General features: G+C 51.6%; 1 protein-coding gene across 1 annotated transcript; it reads right to left on the reverse strand.

The window, feature by feature from the left end:
- Positions 1–499: 499 nt before the first annotated feature.
- Positions 500–12,495, reverse strand: TBX21 (T-box transcription factor 21). Its single transcript, XM_032457859.1, has 6 exons — positions 11,783–12,495; positions 5,200–5,354; positions 4,687–4,808; positions 3,939–4,097; positions 3,733–3,794; positions 500–3,490 (listed from the first exon to the last, which is right to left on the reverse strand). Exons 1-6 carry the CDS (start codon positions 12,271–12,273, stop codon positions 2,872–2,874), a joined length of 1,608 nt encoding a protein of 535 aa, XP_032313750.1. The 5' UTR covers positions 12,274–12,495; the 3' UTR covers positions 500–2,871.
- Between the last annotated feature and the right edge of the window lie 5,024 nt (positions 12,496–17,519).

Below are 17,519 nucleotides of genomic sequence, written 5' to 3' on the forward strand. Positions count from 1 at the left end.
TGACCTAAATAAATGAAGTAATATTCCATGTTCATGCATAGAAAGATAAAGATCAAAACAACAAAGACTAAATAACATAAGAATTAAATATATAAAGTGTTAACACATAATTTTAAAAAGCAAGAAAATGTTAAACACAAAATTCAATATACTAGTTATCCACAAGGGAAAGGCAAGAGATGGGATGGGGGAATATATAGCTATGATGTTATTAATGTTTTAGTTCTTAAGTTGTGCAGTGGGTTAATAAGTGATCATTATATTTATAAATAAGTAGAAAATATTTTAAGAGTCTTAACGACGTGTTTGAACACAGACATAACTACAACAAACTAAAACTAAGACATTACCAACTAAAAATGAGAAAATTTATCAGATGAATTCAAATAAAAACAAAGGACAAATTAGCATATTAATACCAGACTATATAATTTTAAGGTAAAATGCACTACATTAATTAAAGACTCTGTGTATGTGTATTTATATATATTCAGTAAAATATTTATTTATTCAGATTTTTTTTTCAGTAAAAGGTACATTTAATAGTGAAGAAGTAATAGAAATGTGCCTTTGTGAGTCAAATAACAAAGCATCAAAATATCCACAGCCAGACTTCTGGAAAAAAATAGTGGCGTATGACCCAATCACAACTCCCTTCACTTCATATTTAATGAAGTGAACAAAAACCATTGAATAACAGTGTAAGGGAACAGTATTGTAATTACCCACAACAGTTCCCCAAGAAAGGAAATAGACTAAACTCAGTATCATTCACTCCAAAGAGTGACAGCCAAGGGGTGGGGTACGGGGAGGAATAATCTGCATTCACAGAGCAATATGGCTGAACTCCTACTAATGTCATTTTAAAAATGAGCTTCCAAATCCAAAAAGGATGGAACCAAATACGTGTGTCTCCTTATCTTTTCCTTCTTTTGATTAGATGGTGATGAAAATGACCTCTGGGAAGAGACCAGTAAAGGAGGGGCTGTGAACTGTGTGGCAGAAGTGAAATTTCCAGGCCACAAACAGAACTGGAAGAACACCCCAAAGCCTATAATGATGAACGGGGTGTACCCTGGACTCGGGTGAGGCAAACCTAGCAACTCCAACCTCTTAACGTTTCCTGTAAGCTCCTTTTTTAACCTTAGAATGCGCTTTCAGGAAATATTTTTTATTATGAAGGAAGATGTATTTTTTAATTCAGCAATTCTCTTCATTCACTTGAGAGTTTTGGGGGTGTTGATTGTTTGTTTGGTGGTTTATTATTATTATTATTACCTTCTGTTAACTAAAATTCAATAGTTTTCATTAAGGAAAAGCATATTCAGTATGATTCCAATATTATAAAAATACTCCTGTCTCTCTAATCCATCTAACGTTAGTGACAATTGTTGCTGGGTGATAAGATTTGAGATAACTTATTGTTGTCTTTATACTTTTCTGCATTGCTTCAATTCTTTAAAAGAATCATGCATCATTTTATAAACACAATTCAGTGTGTGTATAAGGAGAGAGAGAAACAGAGTTAGAGAATTGTAATAATGACAACAACAATAGTTTACACCCTGGGTTCTGTCTATCTGGCACTGTTCTAAACTCTTTACATGTATGAGGTTGAATCATATGAAATTGCCAGTATTTGACTGTTCATGACCTACAAAAACAGCAATTTCATGTGGTCCAAACTTATATTTACTCCTTTAATCCTTAAACAACCCTAAGATGAAGATGGAGATCCAAAGCTGCCAGAAACACAAAGAGAAATCAAGTGCCATCCTTCTCCAGACGCCCCCCACCCTTGCCCCAGCCCTCATCCTCTAGCCTTGCACTCACACCCTGCTCCACAGGTTAGTGTGTCCCAAGACACCTTAAGAGGCGGCATCAGTCATCAACCTGAGCTCCAAAGGCAGGACAAGTGGCCTTGCTCTAGCTCAAGTTATTCCCTAAATGAAGCCACCTCTGGTTTCTAGGAGCTACAGGGTCTTCTGAACTTCAATTTCTGTTTGAGAGCAGACAGAACAGCTTTGGTACATTTGCAATTCCCAGTGGTGCCCCCATCCATGTCCCCCACCTGGGCACGGAAGCAGGACACACTTGACAGTTTCGTGTTTATTTTCAGAAAGTGATGAAGACAAAAGATATATATTCAAACACCACTCTCTGTACAATAAATAGCCTCCCCTGTTCCAAAAATAAAAATTAAAAAGAAAAAGAAAAGAAAAATGCTCCCTGATACACAACCACCACCCCATCCTGAGGCGTGCACCATCTCCCCATCCCATCCCCTGAGGCGTGCACCATCCCCCCATCCCATCCCCTTCCTCAGGACCCCACTGTCTCCGAGCTGGCAGGGCCCAGGCTGGCTGCTCAAAGTCACCTGGGTCATCTCCCTGACCCTGGCTGGCTGGTTGTTATAAAATTCATGTGCCGTTATTTCCAGATCAGGGATTAACACACACACAAACAAAAACGTTGAAAGTTACTCTACAGAGAAAGAGATCTTGATTATCCAGTCCAGCCATCCACCTGACCCAGACCCTCACCCCACCCCCACCCCACAGAAGAGGAAGCTCTTTTGCATCCCAGACCTTCTGTTATCTGGCTGGGAACCCACAGCCAGAAGCAGCACCAGGTAAATGGCTGTAGTTAGGGCCGAGGAAGGGGCAGAGGACACTCTTTTCAGGTTTCATTGTGGGCCAGGAAGCAAGTGAACCCCAGAATCCTTCTTGGCCCCCCTCTTCCTCAACCAATTACAAAAGGGGAAGGGACAGAGGGAGTTAGAGACCACTCAGTCCTGAGTCTGTGGTCTACAGTAGTTGGTGTCTCCCAACCTAATAGCACTCTTTCTCTTCTGTTCACCACATCACCTGCTCAATTGGGAAAATAGTTATAAAACTGGCCTTCGGTTTCCTTATCAAAAGGAGAAGGAGCCCCCGCAGGGGAGGAACTGTCACCACTGGAAGGATAGGGGGACACACGCCTCCTCTTAGAGTCTCCTTCACCCAGTCCCGAGTCACTGGACTCCGGCCGGATGGGGGTGATGTCAGTCCACAAGGAGGGGGAGCCTTGGTCCTCTGGCCCCCGCCCCTCTGAGGCTCCAGGGCCAGGTTCCATGGGCAGAGTCCGCATGGAGCGGAACCAGCTGGCTGGGCCCATCTTGGGAGGGTATTGGGGGGCCACAGCCCAGCCAGCTCCAGGCGCCAGGACCTCCTGGCTTCGGTAGTAGGACATGGTGGGCCCAGGGGCGGAGGGCAGGAACGCAGGCTTCATGCTGACTGCTCGAAACTCGGCCTCGTAGCTGTGGTCCCGGGGGGGCCCCAGCCAGTAAGGCTGAGGCACCACATCCTTGGCCTGGCCAGTAAGGTCGGGGTAGAAACGGCTGGGAACGGGATACTGGTTGGGGAGGAGAGATGAGTAGTGATCTCCCCCAAGCAATTGACAGTTCGGTCCAGGTGGAGAGGGGACGCTGGTGTCAACAGATGCATACATTCTAAAAAAAAAAAAAAAAAAAAAGAGGAAAAAAACAGGAAGCAAGAAGACAGGGGTCAAGAGCAGAACCATCACTTATGAACCTGCCCATTGCATGTCCCTACCCAGACCTGCTGGCCCTCCAGGAGCACCCACCCCATGCTTCCCGATGCTCAGAGGCAGAGAGGGGACGTGCTGGAGTCCCAGTCTCAGAGGAACAAGAGGAGGCCTCTGCAAAGGTGAGCTGAACCCAGTGGTACTTACGACTCAAAGTTCTCCCGGAATCCTTTGGCAAAAGGGTTGTTATCAATTTTCAGCTGAGTAATCTAGAGAGAGGGGAAACAGAGTCACCTGAATCCTGAGTCTGTGGCTGGGGAGCTTACAAAATCCTTCCTAGGGGATACTAGGGGCCTGCTCTCCCCCTAATCCCCCTCCCAGGCTCAGCCCACCCTTGCCCAGGCAGCCCCCACCTCCGCATTCTGGTAGGCAGTCACGGCAATGAACTGGGTTTCTTGGAAAGTAAAGATGTGCGCATTGGAAGCGTTGCAGGCTGCCTCTGGCTCTCCATCGTTCACTTCAACGATGTGCAGCCGGGGCTGGTACTTATGGAGGGACTGCAGCACGATCATCTGAGAGGCAGTGAGACGGCTGTGAGGGTGGGAGGAGGAGTTCAAAGGACCCCACCTCCATGGCTGGCCCTGTGGCCAGGCTCAAAAGGACCCTGAGGTCATGGTGGCCATTCCCCTGCCCTGCCACCATGTAACTTCTCCCAGGCCTTCCAACCCTAGTCCCCAGCCTCTTTAGGGCACCAATTCTATCTTCCTGCCCCCTTCCCTATCCCCAGATGTCCACTGTGACCAAGCTATTAGTACAAACAGGGCTTTTCAGGGATAAGGGCATTTTAATAGGACTACTCAACTCAAAGAAACTCTGTGTCCATTTCCTGGGACCACCGGTACCAGCTTTATACCCAATACAGTACACGAGCCATGGCAGCCGGGATTCAGTGAAGAAATCCCCAGGCTGGTTAGTCCCATGTTGGCCTGAATGTGATCCCTGCCTGCCCTGAGATTCAGTTCCCTCCCAAGGTGGGTAGAAAAGAACCAGAGTCAGAGAGGAAGAAAAGTCATTCCTACAGAACAGAATCAGCCTACAGGACCTACTGTGGCCTCAGGGATGGGGACGGGGGCGGGGCTCGCCCATGGGGAGGAGTCCCACCTGGGTCACATTGTTGGAGGCCCCCTTGTTGTTGGTGAGCTTTAGTTTCCCAAATGAAACTTCCTGGCGCATCCAGTGGGCTCCAGTGTTGGGGGAATCAGGGTGGATGTACAGGCGGTTTCCTGTGGACAGTTAATCTCTTTGGCATACAGCCCCTGGGACCAGGCCCCTGGTGATGTGGGACTTCTTTGCCTGTTCTGAGGGGGATGGCAAGAAAGAAGCAGGGAGGAGACAGACGGGGCAGGGCAGGGGGAGGTGTGGGCAGAGGATTGAGCTGAAGATAGGCTACAGCAAAGTAGGAGATGATAAATAGAACGGAAGTGAGAAGTGGGAGAGGATGGGGTGAGATGGAATGGAATGGGATGGGGTGGGGTGGGGTGGGATGGGAAGGATGGAACGGAGAATTAAATACTAGGAGTCACGGGCAAGGGCTTGGAGGTTCCTCCTGGATCCACCAGGGGGCGCCCAGTCTTAGAGAAAAAGTGTGCCCACTGCTCCCAAGGAGGCTTATACCTGGCATGCTGCCCTCAGCCTTTCCACACTGCACCCACTTGCCGCTCTGATACCGCCAGTGGTGCTGGTCCACCAAGACCACGTCCACAAACATCCGGTAATGACTGGTGGGCTCCAGCCCAGCCACAGTAAATGACAGGAATGGGAACATCCGCCTGGGGAGAACAGAGAGACCCACTAATATCCATCAGACCCCCAGCCCCGGGACAGCCGTCCCTTGTGCAAAGGCCATCCGTCAGTGGTGTGCTGGAGCTGGCTCCCGCCCCACACCAAAGCCAGATGGAGAGGTCCAGAAAGCCTGCCAGCCAGTTGTTAAAACAGCCACGGTTAAAAATTAAATTATATAAACTTACAATTAAATATATTACATTAGAAGCCAAGGTAAGAAATACTCCAAAATCATCACTTCCCAGTTCTTTCAGTCCATTTTACTTTCATCTCTGCTCTTGAGGTTGTTTACGTCTCCTCTGCCCGTATGGTGGAGATACTAGATAATGTGCGCTACCACTCGTCTCTTCCCGACTCTGCGTTCCGTGATATCACGTGGGTAGCTTAAAAGCAGCATTGCAAGGGTATTTACCACAGAAATCAGCAAACACTACGAATCAGCTTTTTAAAATGTTTTTCTTTCAGAGGGTCAGTTGCTAGACATTAGCTGCACACCACTGTCCGTACTCTTCGTTTGCTTCCTAGCGGGGAGCAAAGCCACAAGCCAGCCCCACACAGGATGTTCCTAGTAGGTCCTCATGCCTCACTTCCCTGAACCCTGGTGTGGCCTCAGTCCGTCATCCATCCTCTCCACTGTAGTTCTCATGGTGCTAGCACATGCCTAGCCCCACAGCGCCCATCCACAGGCCCTCCCCGCCCCATCGTCGTGGGCCAGATGTCTGCAGTGTGGTCTGCTCCAGGCCTGAGTCTTCAAAGTCCTAGCTGGAACTTCCCATCCACCTGAAAGAGGACTCTAGAGCACAGTCCTTATGTTCAAAGTCCTGGTTCCGGGGAAAAGGAATTTGGATTTGGTGTGCTGTGTTATTGTGCCAGAATATTCGATTCAGAGAAAGCAGCACTCCTATACCACAACCATCTTCCACCAGCTCCACCAGTCCCACTCCCAACACATCACTACAACCAACACCTCCACCACCACCACCATCACTAAACCAACACCTCCACTATCACTACCCCTAACACCACCACCACTACAACCATCATCTCCACCGTCACCACCCCCACCACCATCATCACTGTAACCAGCACCTCCACCATTACAGCCATCACCACACCCATCACCACAACTATTACCTACACTATTACCATCACTACAATTACTCCCTCCATTATCCCCACCATCACTACAACCACCACCTCTACCACCACCAGCTCTAATGGCTTAAACCCTTGCTCTTCTAACCCAAGCAGGAAAGACAGAGTTTTTAAGATGGCAGAGTCAAACTCTCATCAGAATTACTTTTCATTCTCACACACTTCTCCCCTCCTCTGACAAAAAGCCCCTCAGGATGGGATGAAAGGTACTGGTCCGTGAGTCAGGAAACCTGGGGGAGGGAGAGTTCAAGGGGTCTAGGAACACTTTGGGGTAGATTCTAGTTCCCAGAGGGTCCCAGAGCAACATCCCTAATAACCTTGAAAGATCTCCCTGGAGGGCAGTCACAGTCCCATCTTCCCCAGATTCTCCTGGGCTGAGCAAAAGAGACCACTGGCCCTATGACCTTGGATAAGTTAATTCCCAAACCAAACCTCAGTTTCTTCACCTATAAATGGAGATAATAACTCCTGTCCCCCTTTCCTCTGAGAGATGTTAAGAAGTTTGAAAGATGTGAAACTCAGTTAACCGTCTCTCCCGTCCCACCCCCATCCCACCTCCTCCCAGGCCCAGAGCCGTCAAAGCACTCTGGCCTTGCAAAAAGACCCTGAGCAAGAATCCAGAGTTCCAGTTCTAGACCTTTGGTCCCAGGCGCTCGGCCCGCCAGTTGACTTGAAAAATCAGAGGTGAGGTGTGAGGCTCTGAGCATTTGAGGGTGGGAGAATATTTTCAACGCGTTTCTACCAATGACTCATTCTGCAACCTATATTGTAACCTGTTCCTATCCAAACTTGTAGGAATAAAATGAGAGAAGAAAACAAATTCATTGAGCCCCTATGCAGCAGTCAGTTCATTGAACCAGTCCTTTGAGACAGCAAATGTTATTTCCATTCAAATGTTACTTGAAGAAAACAAGGCTCAAAGAGGTTTGCCGATGGCTCCCTGATAGGAGAGCAGAGCTGGGGTCTCCTGCAGCCTCCATACCTCCATCCTGCTTCTCCCTAGCAGGAGGAAAGGCAGGTGACACAGGAGGACCGTGAGGAAGAGGGAGAAGAGAAAGGAGATCTCAACTTCATCCTAAAAGTTTAGAATCACCACCAGCTGGGATTCCCAAAATAGCCCCTGATTTACATGACACTTTGCTGGGAGGGAACAGGGAGTGAAGATAGGTCTGGTGCCAAAATGAGCCCCCTACAAAAGACCACTTACCGTTCTGCCCTCAGAGGATAGGGTCCAAGACCCCCAAATTCCTCTGCTGCCCCTCAGGACCATCCCGCCTTGAAATGATCCGCAGGGTCTGTATGCCTTCCCCATCCTGAACACCTCTGACAATGCTCCAATTCACTGTCATTAAGTACAAATTAAAAGGAGATGGTTTTTATCAGTCATGTCGGCAAAATGTTTCAAATTTGGTAATATCCAATGTCGATGAGCCTGTGGGAAAGTGGGTCCTCTCGTTCACTATTGGTGGGGGTGTAAACTGGTACCACCTTTTAGGAGTGTATTCTGGTTTTATTCCCTCTTTGTTATTTACTTTTTTTTTTTTTTTTTTTAGGAGTGTCTTCTGGCATCTGCCTATTCAAATGCGAAAAGCACTTGGCATCAAGAGATCGCCTCCTCCCACCAACCTTGGACCCACTTAATAGAAATCCGACGGCCACCAACAAATGGCCGAACAGCAAGCAAAGCCGTTTTCACCTGCACCCAGAGAAATAAAGCTGGCTGAAAGATAAAAAAAATTTTTTTTGTTTTTAAAGAGCTAAAGCGTTCTCGGAGTAGGAATGTAGAAAAGAGAAAACCAAAATGCCTGAGGCCAGCGATCGAAGATGATGCAGGACTGAAATTGTTTTATCGAGCCCTAACTTCACACATACACACACGAGTGCAAATTGGGATGCTTAACAACAGAGCTACCCAAAGTTATCTTAATTATAATAATCAACTAATCACACCCAGAAAAGTGGGGATTGCCAGCAATTACTGCACATCCACACACCCACACATCCACACACCCGGAGACAGCCGCCTCTCTCTTTCTCTACTGAGAAGGTCTGCCTTCGACTATTCCATGCCAGCCAACTCGGGCACAGCACACAGACTACCTCGCAGAGATGACATGAGGCCCAGCAAACCCAGGAGGCACTATAAGGCCCCAAAGCTCCACAAACACATAAACTTGAACTCCAAAGTCTCCAGTTGGCCAGACAATCTTTTTGTCCTGTTTCCCCTCCCAGCTCCATCTGAGCTGCCTGGCTCCGTCTCTGGACCCCGGAATCACTCCCGGCTCCCCGCCCCATTTCTGCCCATGCAGTAGAGTGTTTCGCTTGTCCACCCTGAGGATGGGGCTAGGGTGGGTGTGAGGGAAGGATCTGGGAGGGAGTGAGTCAGCCCAAGGCAAAAGGCTACGGGGCTGTGAGTGGGCCTGGGCTGGCAGGATTTTTCAAAAAGGAAGAAGGCCGTGGGTGATGTGGTAGTGACTGGTGGGTCACTGGCACCCACGGAAGGACAGGCCAGCCCATCAAAAGAGAAGAACGGAAAGGGAGCTGTTCTCTGAGTCCAAGTCTTACTTTTCAGAAGTCGATAGCAGAAGGAAATGGCTGCCAACTTCCCAGATCACTGGAGCCCAAGCTCAGATACGGGGTGCTGACCCCAGAGGCTTGATCCGCAAGGAGGCATCAAAGGAAGGGGTGAAGGGGCCACTGTCCCCTTCCAACAGTGTCCGACACGCCGCAGTGTCCGAAGCGGTCCCTCAGGATGGATTGAAAGTGTGAGGATTGTAAAACACACACACACACATGCACGCGTGCACACACACACAAAACATTTAGGGAAATTTGATGACATTTAGGAACTTCTTCTCAGGTTTGCTAATGGTATTGTATTTATTTTTAAAAAGCCATTTTTAAAGGTGCACAGAGAACTACTTAAGGATGAAGTAATAAAGTGTCTAGGATTTACTAATTACTTATACTGTCACTGAACATGGTTTCAGACCAGAGGATGGAAGTTAAGTGAGCGAGGATAAAGAAACAAGGCTGGACCAGTACTGGGCAATTGTCAAAGCTGAGTAATGTTAGATGGAGATCTGTTACATTTTTCTCTTCACTGCTGTATATACTGGAATTTTTCATAATAAAGGAAATTAAGTGTGTGGATCCAAACAGACAACAAAATTTGTCAAGAGAGAATTACTCAGCAGGAACATAAAGAACAGAAGGAAACTGTAGGTGTAGAGATGGCGACCCGGACCGGGAGCCACATCGCCCTGAGATACCTCCTGAAACAGCCTGAGGGCAGAGCCACGGCTAGCCCAGCACCCAGAGCCCTGAAGTTCTGGCTGAAGCTCTGTCCATCCTGTCCCTCAAGACTGGAGGGGCAAGGGCCTGGCAGCAAGGCTGTGGGGAGACCCTAGCCAGGCCCCAGGATGGGAAGCTTCAGGACTCCCCAGCAGAGTGGAGGCTTGAGTCCGAGTCTGCTGTGTGAACAAGCGCAAGCCACCAGCCCCCCTGCGCCTCAGTGCCCTCAGCTGTAACTAGGGAGGCCGCTGGGCCTACCTAGCGCACAGCGAAATAATGGAAGTGAAAACACTCTGAATGCATGAAGGCCTTCGGCCAGCGTGGGCGACTGTTTTTACTCCCAGCCATGGGGGGATCAGAGAAAGAAACCGAGGCCAGTTCTGCCAGAGATGGGTGCGCTGTGTAACTTCAGAAGAGTCTCTTACTGTTTCTGGGCCAGTGTCCCTGTCTGTCCAGGGTAGAGACAGGACAGGGTCTTCTGGGTCCCCTCCAATTCAGACTCGATAGGACTGAAGTCGGGGCTGTGTCTGGGTGTACCCAGGGGGGGCTAGGGTTGGAGGGAGCAGAGAGGAATTATCACAAGGCTTAGAAGATGAAGGCCTTGCCAAAAAAGAAAATGCTAACGTTCCTGGGTTCATCCCAGAGAAAGAGGAAGAGCTCAGCAATCTGAAGCTAGTTGTGGTTGGTGGACAGGTCCCTCAATCCCAAGCCACACCATAGAAATCTTGGGGAAGTAAGAATGTTCCAGCAATGTCCAGACTAAATGTCAATCCCGGGGCCCAGCATGGCCTCTCCCCTCTCCCTCCCCAAGTCCCACATTCGGTATCTGCTCTTCAACACTTCCTAGGTCCACTGATGTTACAGCCCCTCCACACATAGGTCCTCACTGGTCCCCTGCCCATGCCGGCCCCCACTGGGCCAGGTGTGTGCACACTCGCACCAGACACAGGCAGGGCCCACTCAGAGTGTTGCTTACTAAACAAATAACACACTAAGTCAAAAGTTTCTCTTTCTTTCCCCATGACGGAGGCTCTCTCCGGAAGCAGCACCCTTGGCCCCAGAACTTACCCTGCATGCACTGGGCTCAGGAAACCCTGAGCCATGGAGCCATGGGTTCCCCAGGATGGACTGGTGACTATCTGGCTAAGGGTGGGGCAGGCTTTCAGGGAACAGGCTTTGAAGGGTAGAGTGTGGGACGAGCTGCCAGCTGGGACCCACAAATCAGCTTCACCTGCTCAGGCTCATGGTCGTTTGTGCCCTGGGGCAGGGGACTATGCCTAGAAGGAATCTGTGCCCCCTCCCACTTTACCACCACCCACCCCACACACCAACCCCAACACACACACACACCAGACATATGATCTCAAAGTACTACCGGAAAGGAAACTTGGCGACCGCTTCTCCATGTCACCAAATCCCAGTCTTACTGTCCTCCCCCCGACCAGAGCTGACCTGTACCCAGCAGCAGCAAGGGGGCTGGGAGAGGTGGGCACAGGAGGCCCCAGAGATGAGGTTGAATTGTTGCCGGCCCCACTGCAAGACTCTGCCCTCCCCTCCGTTTGCCCACACGTAGTGGCTAAGAGGTGCCCTGTTCTGTCAAACCCACAGCACACGCTCCTTCTGTGCCCACGGCGCCCCCTACTCAGAGAGCGCACCCCAATGCTGGGTGAAATCATGGGCACCTTCCTCCTAAACCAGGACGCCGGCTCATCGTGCCCTTCTCCTCCACCTCCTTTTTGAGTTCTGCCTGTTGGTGTAACGTCCTGAGAGTAAACAACCCCAGAACTTTCCTAACCCCACTACAACTCCCTCCTTCTCCACAAAGCCTGAGCCAAAACTGTGAGGGACAAGGAGACACTGGCAAAGATTAAGACAGGAGAAAAAAAGAAAGAAAAACGCGTCCCTGTCTGGGCTGGAAAGACAGAGACTCCCACGGCTCGGCGCTCCCGGCGCGCGCCTCACTCACCGTCCCTGCTTGGTGATGATCATCTCCGTCTGGTGCTGATTGAACTTGGACCACAACAGGTGGTTGTTGAGCGCCACTCTCAGCTTCCCGGACACCTCCAGCCCCGCCGGCAGCGCATAGTCCTCGCGAGGCCCCGGGTAGAGGGCGGCGCGCGGGTCCGGGGCCGCGTAGCCGTCCCCCGGCTGGTAGCCCTCGGCGCCCGGCGTCGGCGGGAAAGGCTCGCCCGCCCCGGGGAAGCCGGAGGCCTGCGGCCGGGGCGGGTAGGTGTAGGCTCCGAGGAAGCGGCCCGGCGGGGCGGGCACTAGGGCGCCCCCGGCGTAGGGCGCCCCCAGGCTGGCGCCCCCGCGACGGTCGGCCGCATCCTGAGCGCTCGGCTCCGGGTAGAAGTAGCGGTTCTGCGGGTCGGCGCCTGGCGCCCGGCCCTCGTCGCTCGCTGGCATTGGCTCGGTGCCCGTCAGCATGTCTCCGCAGCCCGGCTCCACGATGCCCATCCGGGGCTGGCTGGCACCTTCCCGCGGCCGTCGATGACCGGCACCTCTCCGCGCGGGGGCGGGCGCGGGGGTCGGCGGGGCCGAGGTGGGCGGGGGCGGGGCCCAGGGGGTTGGGGCGGGGGCGGGGCGGGGCCCCACCGGAGCCCGGGCTCGGACGCCTGGGTCCTGCGCCCGCGTTTGGCGGGCGCGCGGCAGCTCCCGGGCTCCCTCTCCAGCGGGCCGCTGTCACTAGCGTCGCGGCGCCTTTGCTGTGACCTTATGAAGCTCTCCGGTCCCCCCCCCCACCCCCGCCACCTCGGCCCCGCCCCGCCTCACCCCGCCCCTCGTGGCTAGTACTGGGCAAACTCTACTCGGTCGGTGAGGACTGAAGGGCCCCTTCTATGTAGACCAGCGAGACACCGGGAGCCTCGTAGTTCTCGCTCAAAGACTTTGCCTTCTGGGAGAGTCAACGCCTCCACCTGAAACGCCAGCCTGTTTCTCTCCTCTGGACCCTCGTGGAAATTCAACCCACACTTGAAGCCTCAGCTCAAAGGCCCCCTCCTACGGGAAGCCTTTGGTGATGGCCCAGATGGGACTCACAAAGCCTTCTATCAGTACTTGCAGGCTCGGAGCCGCTTCACCCAGGAACATGCAACAGATATTCACTGATGCCCAGTGTGTGCCCAGGCTGAGTGCTAACTGGCTTTGTGTGACGTGTTTGCGCTCTTTCTCATTGCCAAAGGCCCAAGTGGCAGTGTCAGATGCGTCTTGTTCCTTCAGCCCCAGGGCAGACCTGGGACCTATGCGCAGAGGGAAGAGATCCTTGGAGGAGCTTGCACCCCAGCAGCTGTGGGTTTGCAGGGCCCTGGGCTGGTCCAGGCCCACAAAAGCTCCCCTACCTGGGCCTGGCAGCCACCGGCACTGGAAGTAGCACTGGGCTGCCAGTGCTCAGAATCCCAGTATCTGTAAGCTGGGCAAGTCACTTTCCTTACCTGAAAGTCAGCCTCGAGTGCTTCAAGTCCTAGGCTAAGGAAAACAAATGTACTTATGTATTTTTCAGAGGGGCTGTGAGTCTTACATGAGAGGGGACATCTGTGTGGCACTTTACAGTCTATTATTATACCTGGATGGAAAGGCTGCTCTGAACAGATTCAGAGCCGGCTGACAGGAAGGAAACCCACCACATGTTCTGAAGGGCCGCCTTGGTTATAGGACTACGGGGGCTTTTCTTTCTCTCTTTTCCTTTTCTGTTGACTAATGTAGTTATATTCCTTTTATGATGAAAACAATCCTTTTTCCCCCAATTGAAAATATCATGATTGGGAGTTTTCCTGTGTATGAAGATAAAGCATACTTATATAGAAAATGTAGAAAATGTAAGCAGTACAAAACAGTAAAAATAGGACTGTATAAATCACCCCCAATTCCATCCCTCAGAGGCAAACAGGATTAAGATTTTCATGAACACCCTTCACTCCCCACGCACCCCATCTCTGTCTTTTGCACATGCACACACACACACACACCATATATATATATATATATATATATATATATATATATATATATATATATAAAATTTTATATAAACACCACATGGACCTCTTTGTAGTATATTTTTTTCACTCAACAAGGTGTCATGGAATTTTTTGCATACCAATATCTAGATAAAGATTTACATTTGTAAGAATGTTTTGAAAAATACTTTAACATTTTCATCACGTTAAAGATTAACCTCTCCTCTTCCCCTCTTCCACCCCAGCCTTCCTCACTTCTCCCCTGGGGACTGACCCCATCTCTACATCTCTGTCCCAGCCCAACAGAGCTTCACCCTTAGGGGCCCATGGGGACTCTCTGCTCCCAACTAGAGCTGAACTGAGAGGCAGGCTGGCAGGTGAAGGGGAAGCTGGGGACCTCAGGAGGCGGGCAGGACCCAGGGAGGGTGGAGGGAGAGAGAATCTATGCATCCCCTGAGCACGGAGTCCAGATGCGCAACAGTACCAGAACCAGGGACTGGCCTCCTCCTGGTCCTTTATCACTACTCCCCATCCTTAAAGAATGGAGAAGTTTCTGCCTGTTGTTCCAAGTGGGCAGCATGGCCTGAAAAACAGGGTGAACTTGGGACCCTTGGCTACTTTTTGAGAAATGTGAAAGATTTTAGTGTCTTCCCTGAATGACTGATTTCCCCAGGAGATATGAGACAGTTGAAGACTGATATTTCTTTGGGGAGACACTTTTGCTGAGTGCTTGGCTCTGGAGGGCCAAATGGAGCCTTGTTCCTCCTTCTCTCTCCCATTCCTCTTCTCCATCTTAATCCTCAGGTCAAGTGATCCATCCTACTTCTGAGCAGAGAGACCTGGGCTCCCACCTAGCTTTCTGGGGTGGGAAGGATTATGAATTTTGGAATCAGGTGGACTTGGGGACAAGTCCCTGGAGGAAGAGGGTGGCTGGGATCAGTCTTTCTGTAACCTGATGGGCTGTTAGAGGGTCTTACAGCCTGGTTCATCAACCCCAGATTCCTCACCCTCTCTCTCCGATTCCTTCCACCCAAAAAAGAAAGTGTTTGTGAGAAGCGGGGGCTGAGTGGCCCTGGTGTCACCACTGCCAGTCCCGCCCCTCTGCCAGCTTGGGTGAGAAGAAGAACCCTGGCAGTGTCACCTCCTCCTGCTGCCACCTCACCCTCTTCCCAGGCCCCTGGGGCTGGAGAGGTGGGGAAGGTGGAGCGGGAGACAAGGCCCCCTGGGATCCCCTCATTTCCTGTCTCTGCCTGTCCCAGCCCCTCTCTCATGGATCAGCCCACTAAGCATCATCCAGAAGGCTAGCCCTGTGGGGTGGGAGCAAAGATACACAGGGCGTGTGTCCAGGATGAGAGGGACACAGTCTCCAACAAACATCAGATGTTGTGAGACAGGCTGGATGGTAAATATGGGAAACTGAATGACTTACCAATTTCTCACTCCCCTTTCGTGGCAGAGCCAGAGCTGGAACCCCAGTCTCTAGACTCCTGATCCAGTGTTTTTCCTACAAGAGTGTTTGCTCTCCCATTTTGAGGGGGAACGATAGTAAAGTCATACGATTGCATCAGAAAAGATTTGAAAAACAGAAAAGGAAATTGCCCCTAACCCACCAGTCTGGACAGGGGCTTTCTCCACCCTGTTATCTGTGCATCTCCGCCTGTATCCAAGGCTTCTTTTCAAGCCATTTCTTATCAAGACTCAAAATGAGCTTAGCTCCCTTGATGTCACACAGCACCTGCCAACCTGTGGGTCGCAGATTGTGCCAAGAGGCTGTTATTGTGGATTCTTGGGACTTGGCCTTTAGAGAGTCTGATTCCCAGGCCTGTGGCAGGTTCTCAGAATCTGTGCGTTTAAAAGAACTCCAGGTGACGCTGGACCCCACAGAGTCCACCCATCCCACTCTCAGGCCCCCTCCCACTTCACTCTTCCATCTCCAAGTCATGTCCCTGCCTGAGAAAGTCTGTGCTCTGACCTTGCTTGCTGTGTGCCCCTTGGTGCCTGGCAGCCTGTGTAATACCTGAGGAGGGCTGCGACGGGCATTGAGAAGATTTTCTTATCGAAGCTCCAGGACCAGACGATTCCTCACCTCAGAATCTAACAGCCATCTGGGTCCTCTCCTTAAAATGTGTGGGTGCTGAGCCCTCCTGGGACCCGGAAGTCTCATATTGCAAGGTGCAGGGAGGGCTGAGTGGCCCGTGGGGGTGTTGGGGAGGGGGTGGCTGTTTGTGGAGCCCCAGTGCACAGGGGCTCCAGGACCCAGGGCTTCTGCCCTCCACTCTGCTGGGTAAAGCCCAAGAGGCTGTGAGAGGGTGGATGAGTGGGGTAGGGAGTGGGGCGCACTGTGCTGGGGAGGAGACAGGAAAGGAAAGAGACAGCACAATGCAAGGCCTGAGCAGAGTTTCTGACAGATTCAGAGATGGAGAGGGACAGGGACCACAAAGTCAGAAACCCAGAGAGTGACTCAGTCTCAGGCCAGGCAAGAGGAGGATATAAGAAAGAAGGGAGGGAGATGGGCCAGGGAGAGGGAGGTCTGCAGAGACAGAGACGCCTGTGGGTACTGGAGGCTGCGGCAGAGGGAAATGGGGTAACTGGCTTGGAAGCCCAATTCCAACTGGCCTTGTGGCCTGGGTCAAGTATCTTCATCTCTCTGGTTTCCTTGTCAGTAAATGGAGTGAACAGACATCCTGCCAGGACAAATGGGTCTCAAGTGAGGTGTAAGGTAGTGTAAAGGCAGGAACCAGCACAGGCTCAGGCTGGGTTAATTTGCCTCCCCTTTCCTCTCCTCCAAGCTGCCTGCATCTTCCCTTTCCTTCCTCTGGCATCCACTGGTTCCCTACAAACGGTCCTTGAAATCCAGATTCCTGCCTCCACAAGGGCCTTAGGCCAAAAAAGAACTTCTCTGTTTGTAGAACCCCATCTCAGAAAGCTGGGCTTCCCCCCGACACCCATATACCATTCCTTGGCGACTGGGATAGGCCATACCTGGGGGACTCTGGGGTCACAGAGATAAACTAAGCTTAGCTTCTGCCCCCAAAGAACTCCTAGCAAGGTGACCTTGGAGTCAGAGGCTTTGAGCCCCTCAGATGCGGACTTGAAACACACCAGCCTGTGCACGGACAACAGCATCCACGTGTGCACACACACACACGGCCCACAGAGCGATGCCACACAAGTCCCTGTGATCCAGTTCCTGCAGCCGCACCCCCTTCTCTTGTCCCACATGTGGCCTCCCTGAGGTCCTTGGGCATCTGCTCTGCTCACCCCCACCCACCCTGAACCCCCTCCAGCTCTGGGCCCAGACTGCCAGTCCTTCAGAGAGCAGCATGGCCGGAACCATCGGATTAACAGCCAGGGAGGCCAGGAGCAGAGTGACAAGCACCTGTAGAAGCCCCTCCCCCCCGTGACAGCTGCAGGAGTTCAGAGTCCCCAGCACCCACCACCAGGTGGTCAGTGTGGGCTCATCTCAAGGTCAAGGGCTCTGGGCTCAAGGCCCCTAGGCTGGTTCCTCTTCCCCACTCCATACACCCTTCAAGGCTGGGCAGCCTTACCATTTGGCTCCAGGCCACATTCGGGTCCTTCTGCGTTTCAGTCCTCACTCCATGGGCATCCTGGATCAGCTCTTCTCTCTGCCTCTAACCTCTCTCACCCCAGCCCCTGCTCTGCACACTAGCCCCATGCCCACACACACCCGCACAGCACCCTACCTCCACTGTGCCCCGGGAACTGGGGTTCCTGCCCCCTCCTGAAAAG

Source organism: Camelus ferus, chromosome 16 (assembly GCF_009834535.1).
Source record: "Camelus ferus isolate YT-003-E chromosome 16, BCGSAC_Cfer_1.0, whole genome shotgun sequence".
In the NCBI taxonomy this organism is placed as follows: domain Eukaryota; kingdom Metazoa; phylum Chordata; class Mammalia; order Artiodactyla; family Camelidae; genus Camelus; species Camelus ferus.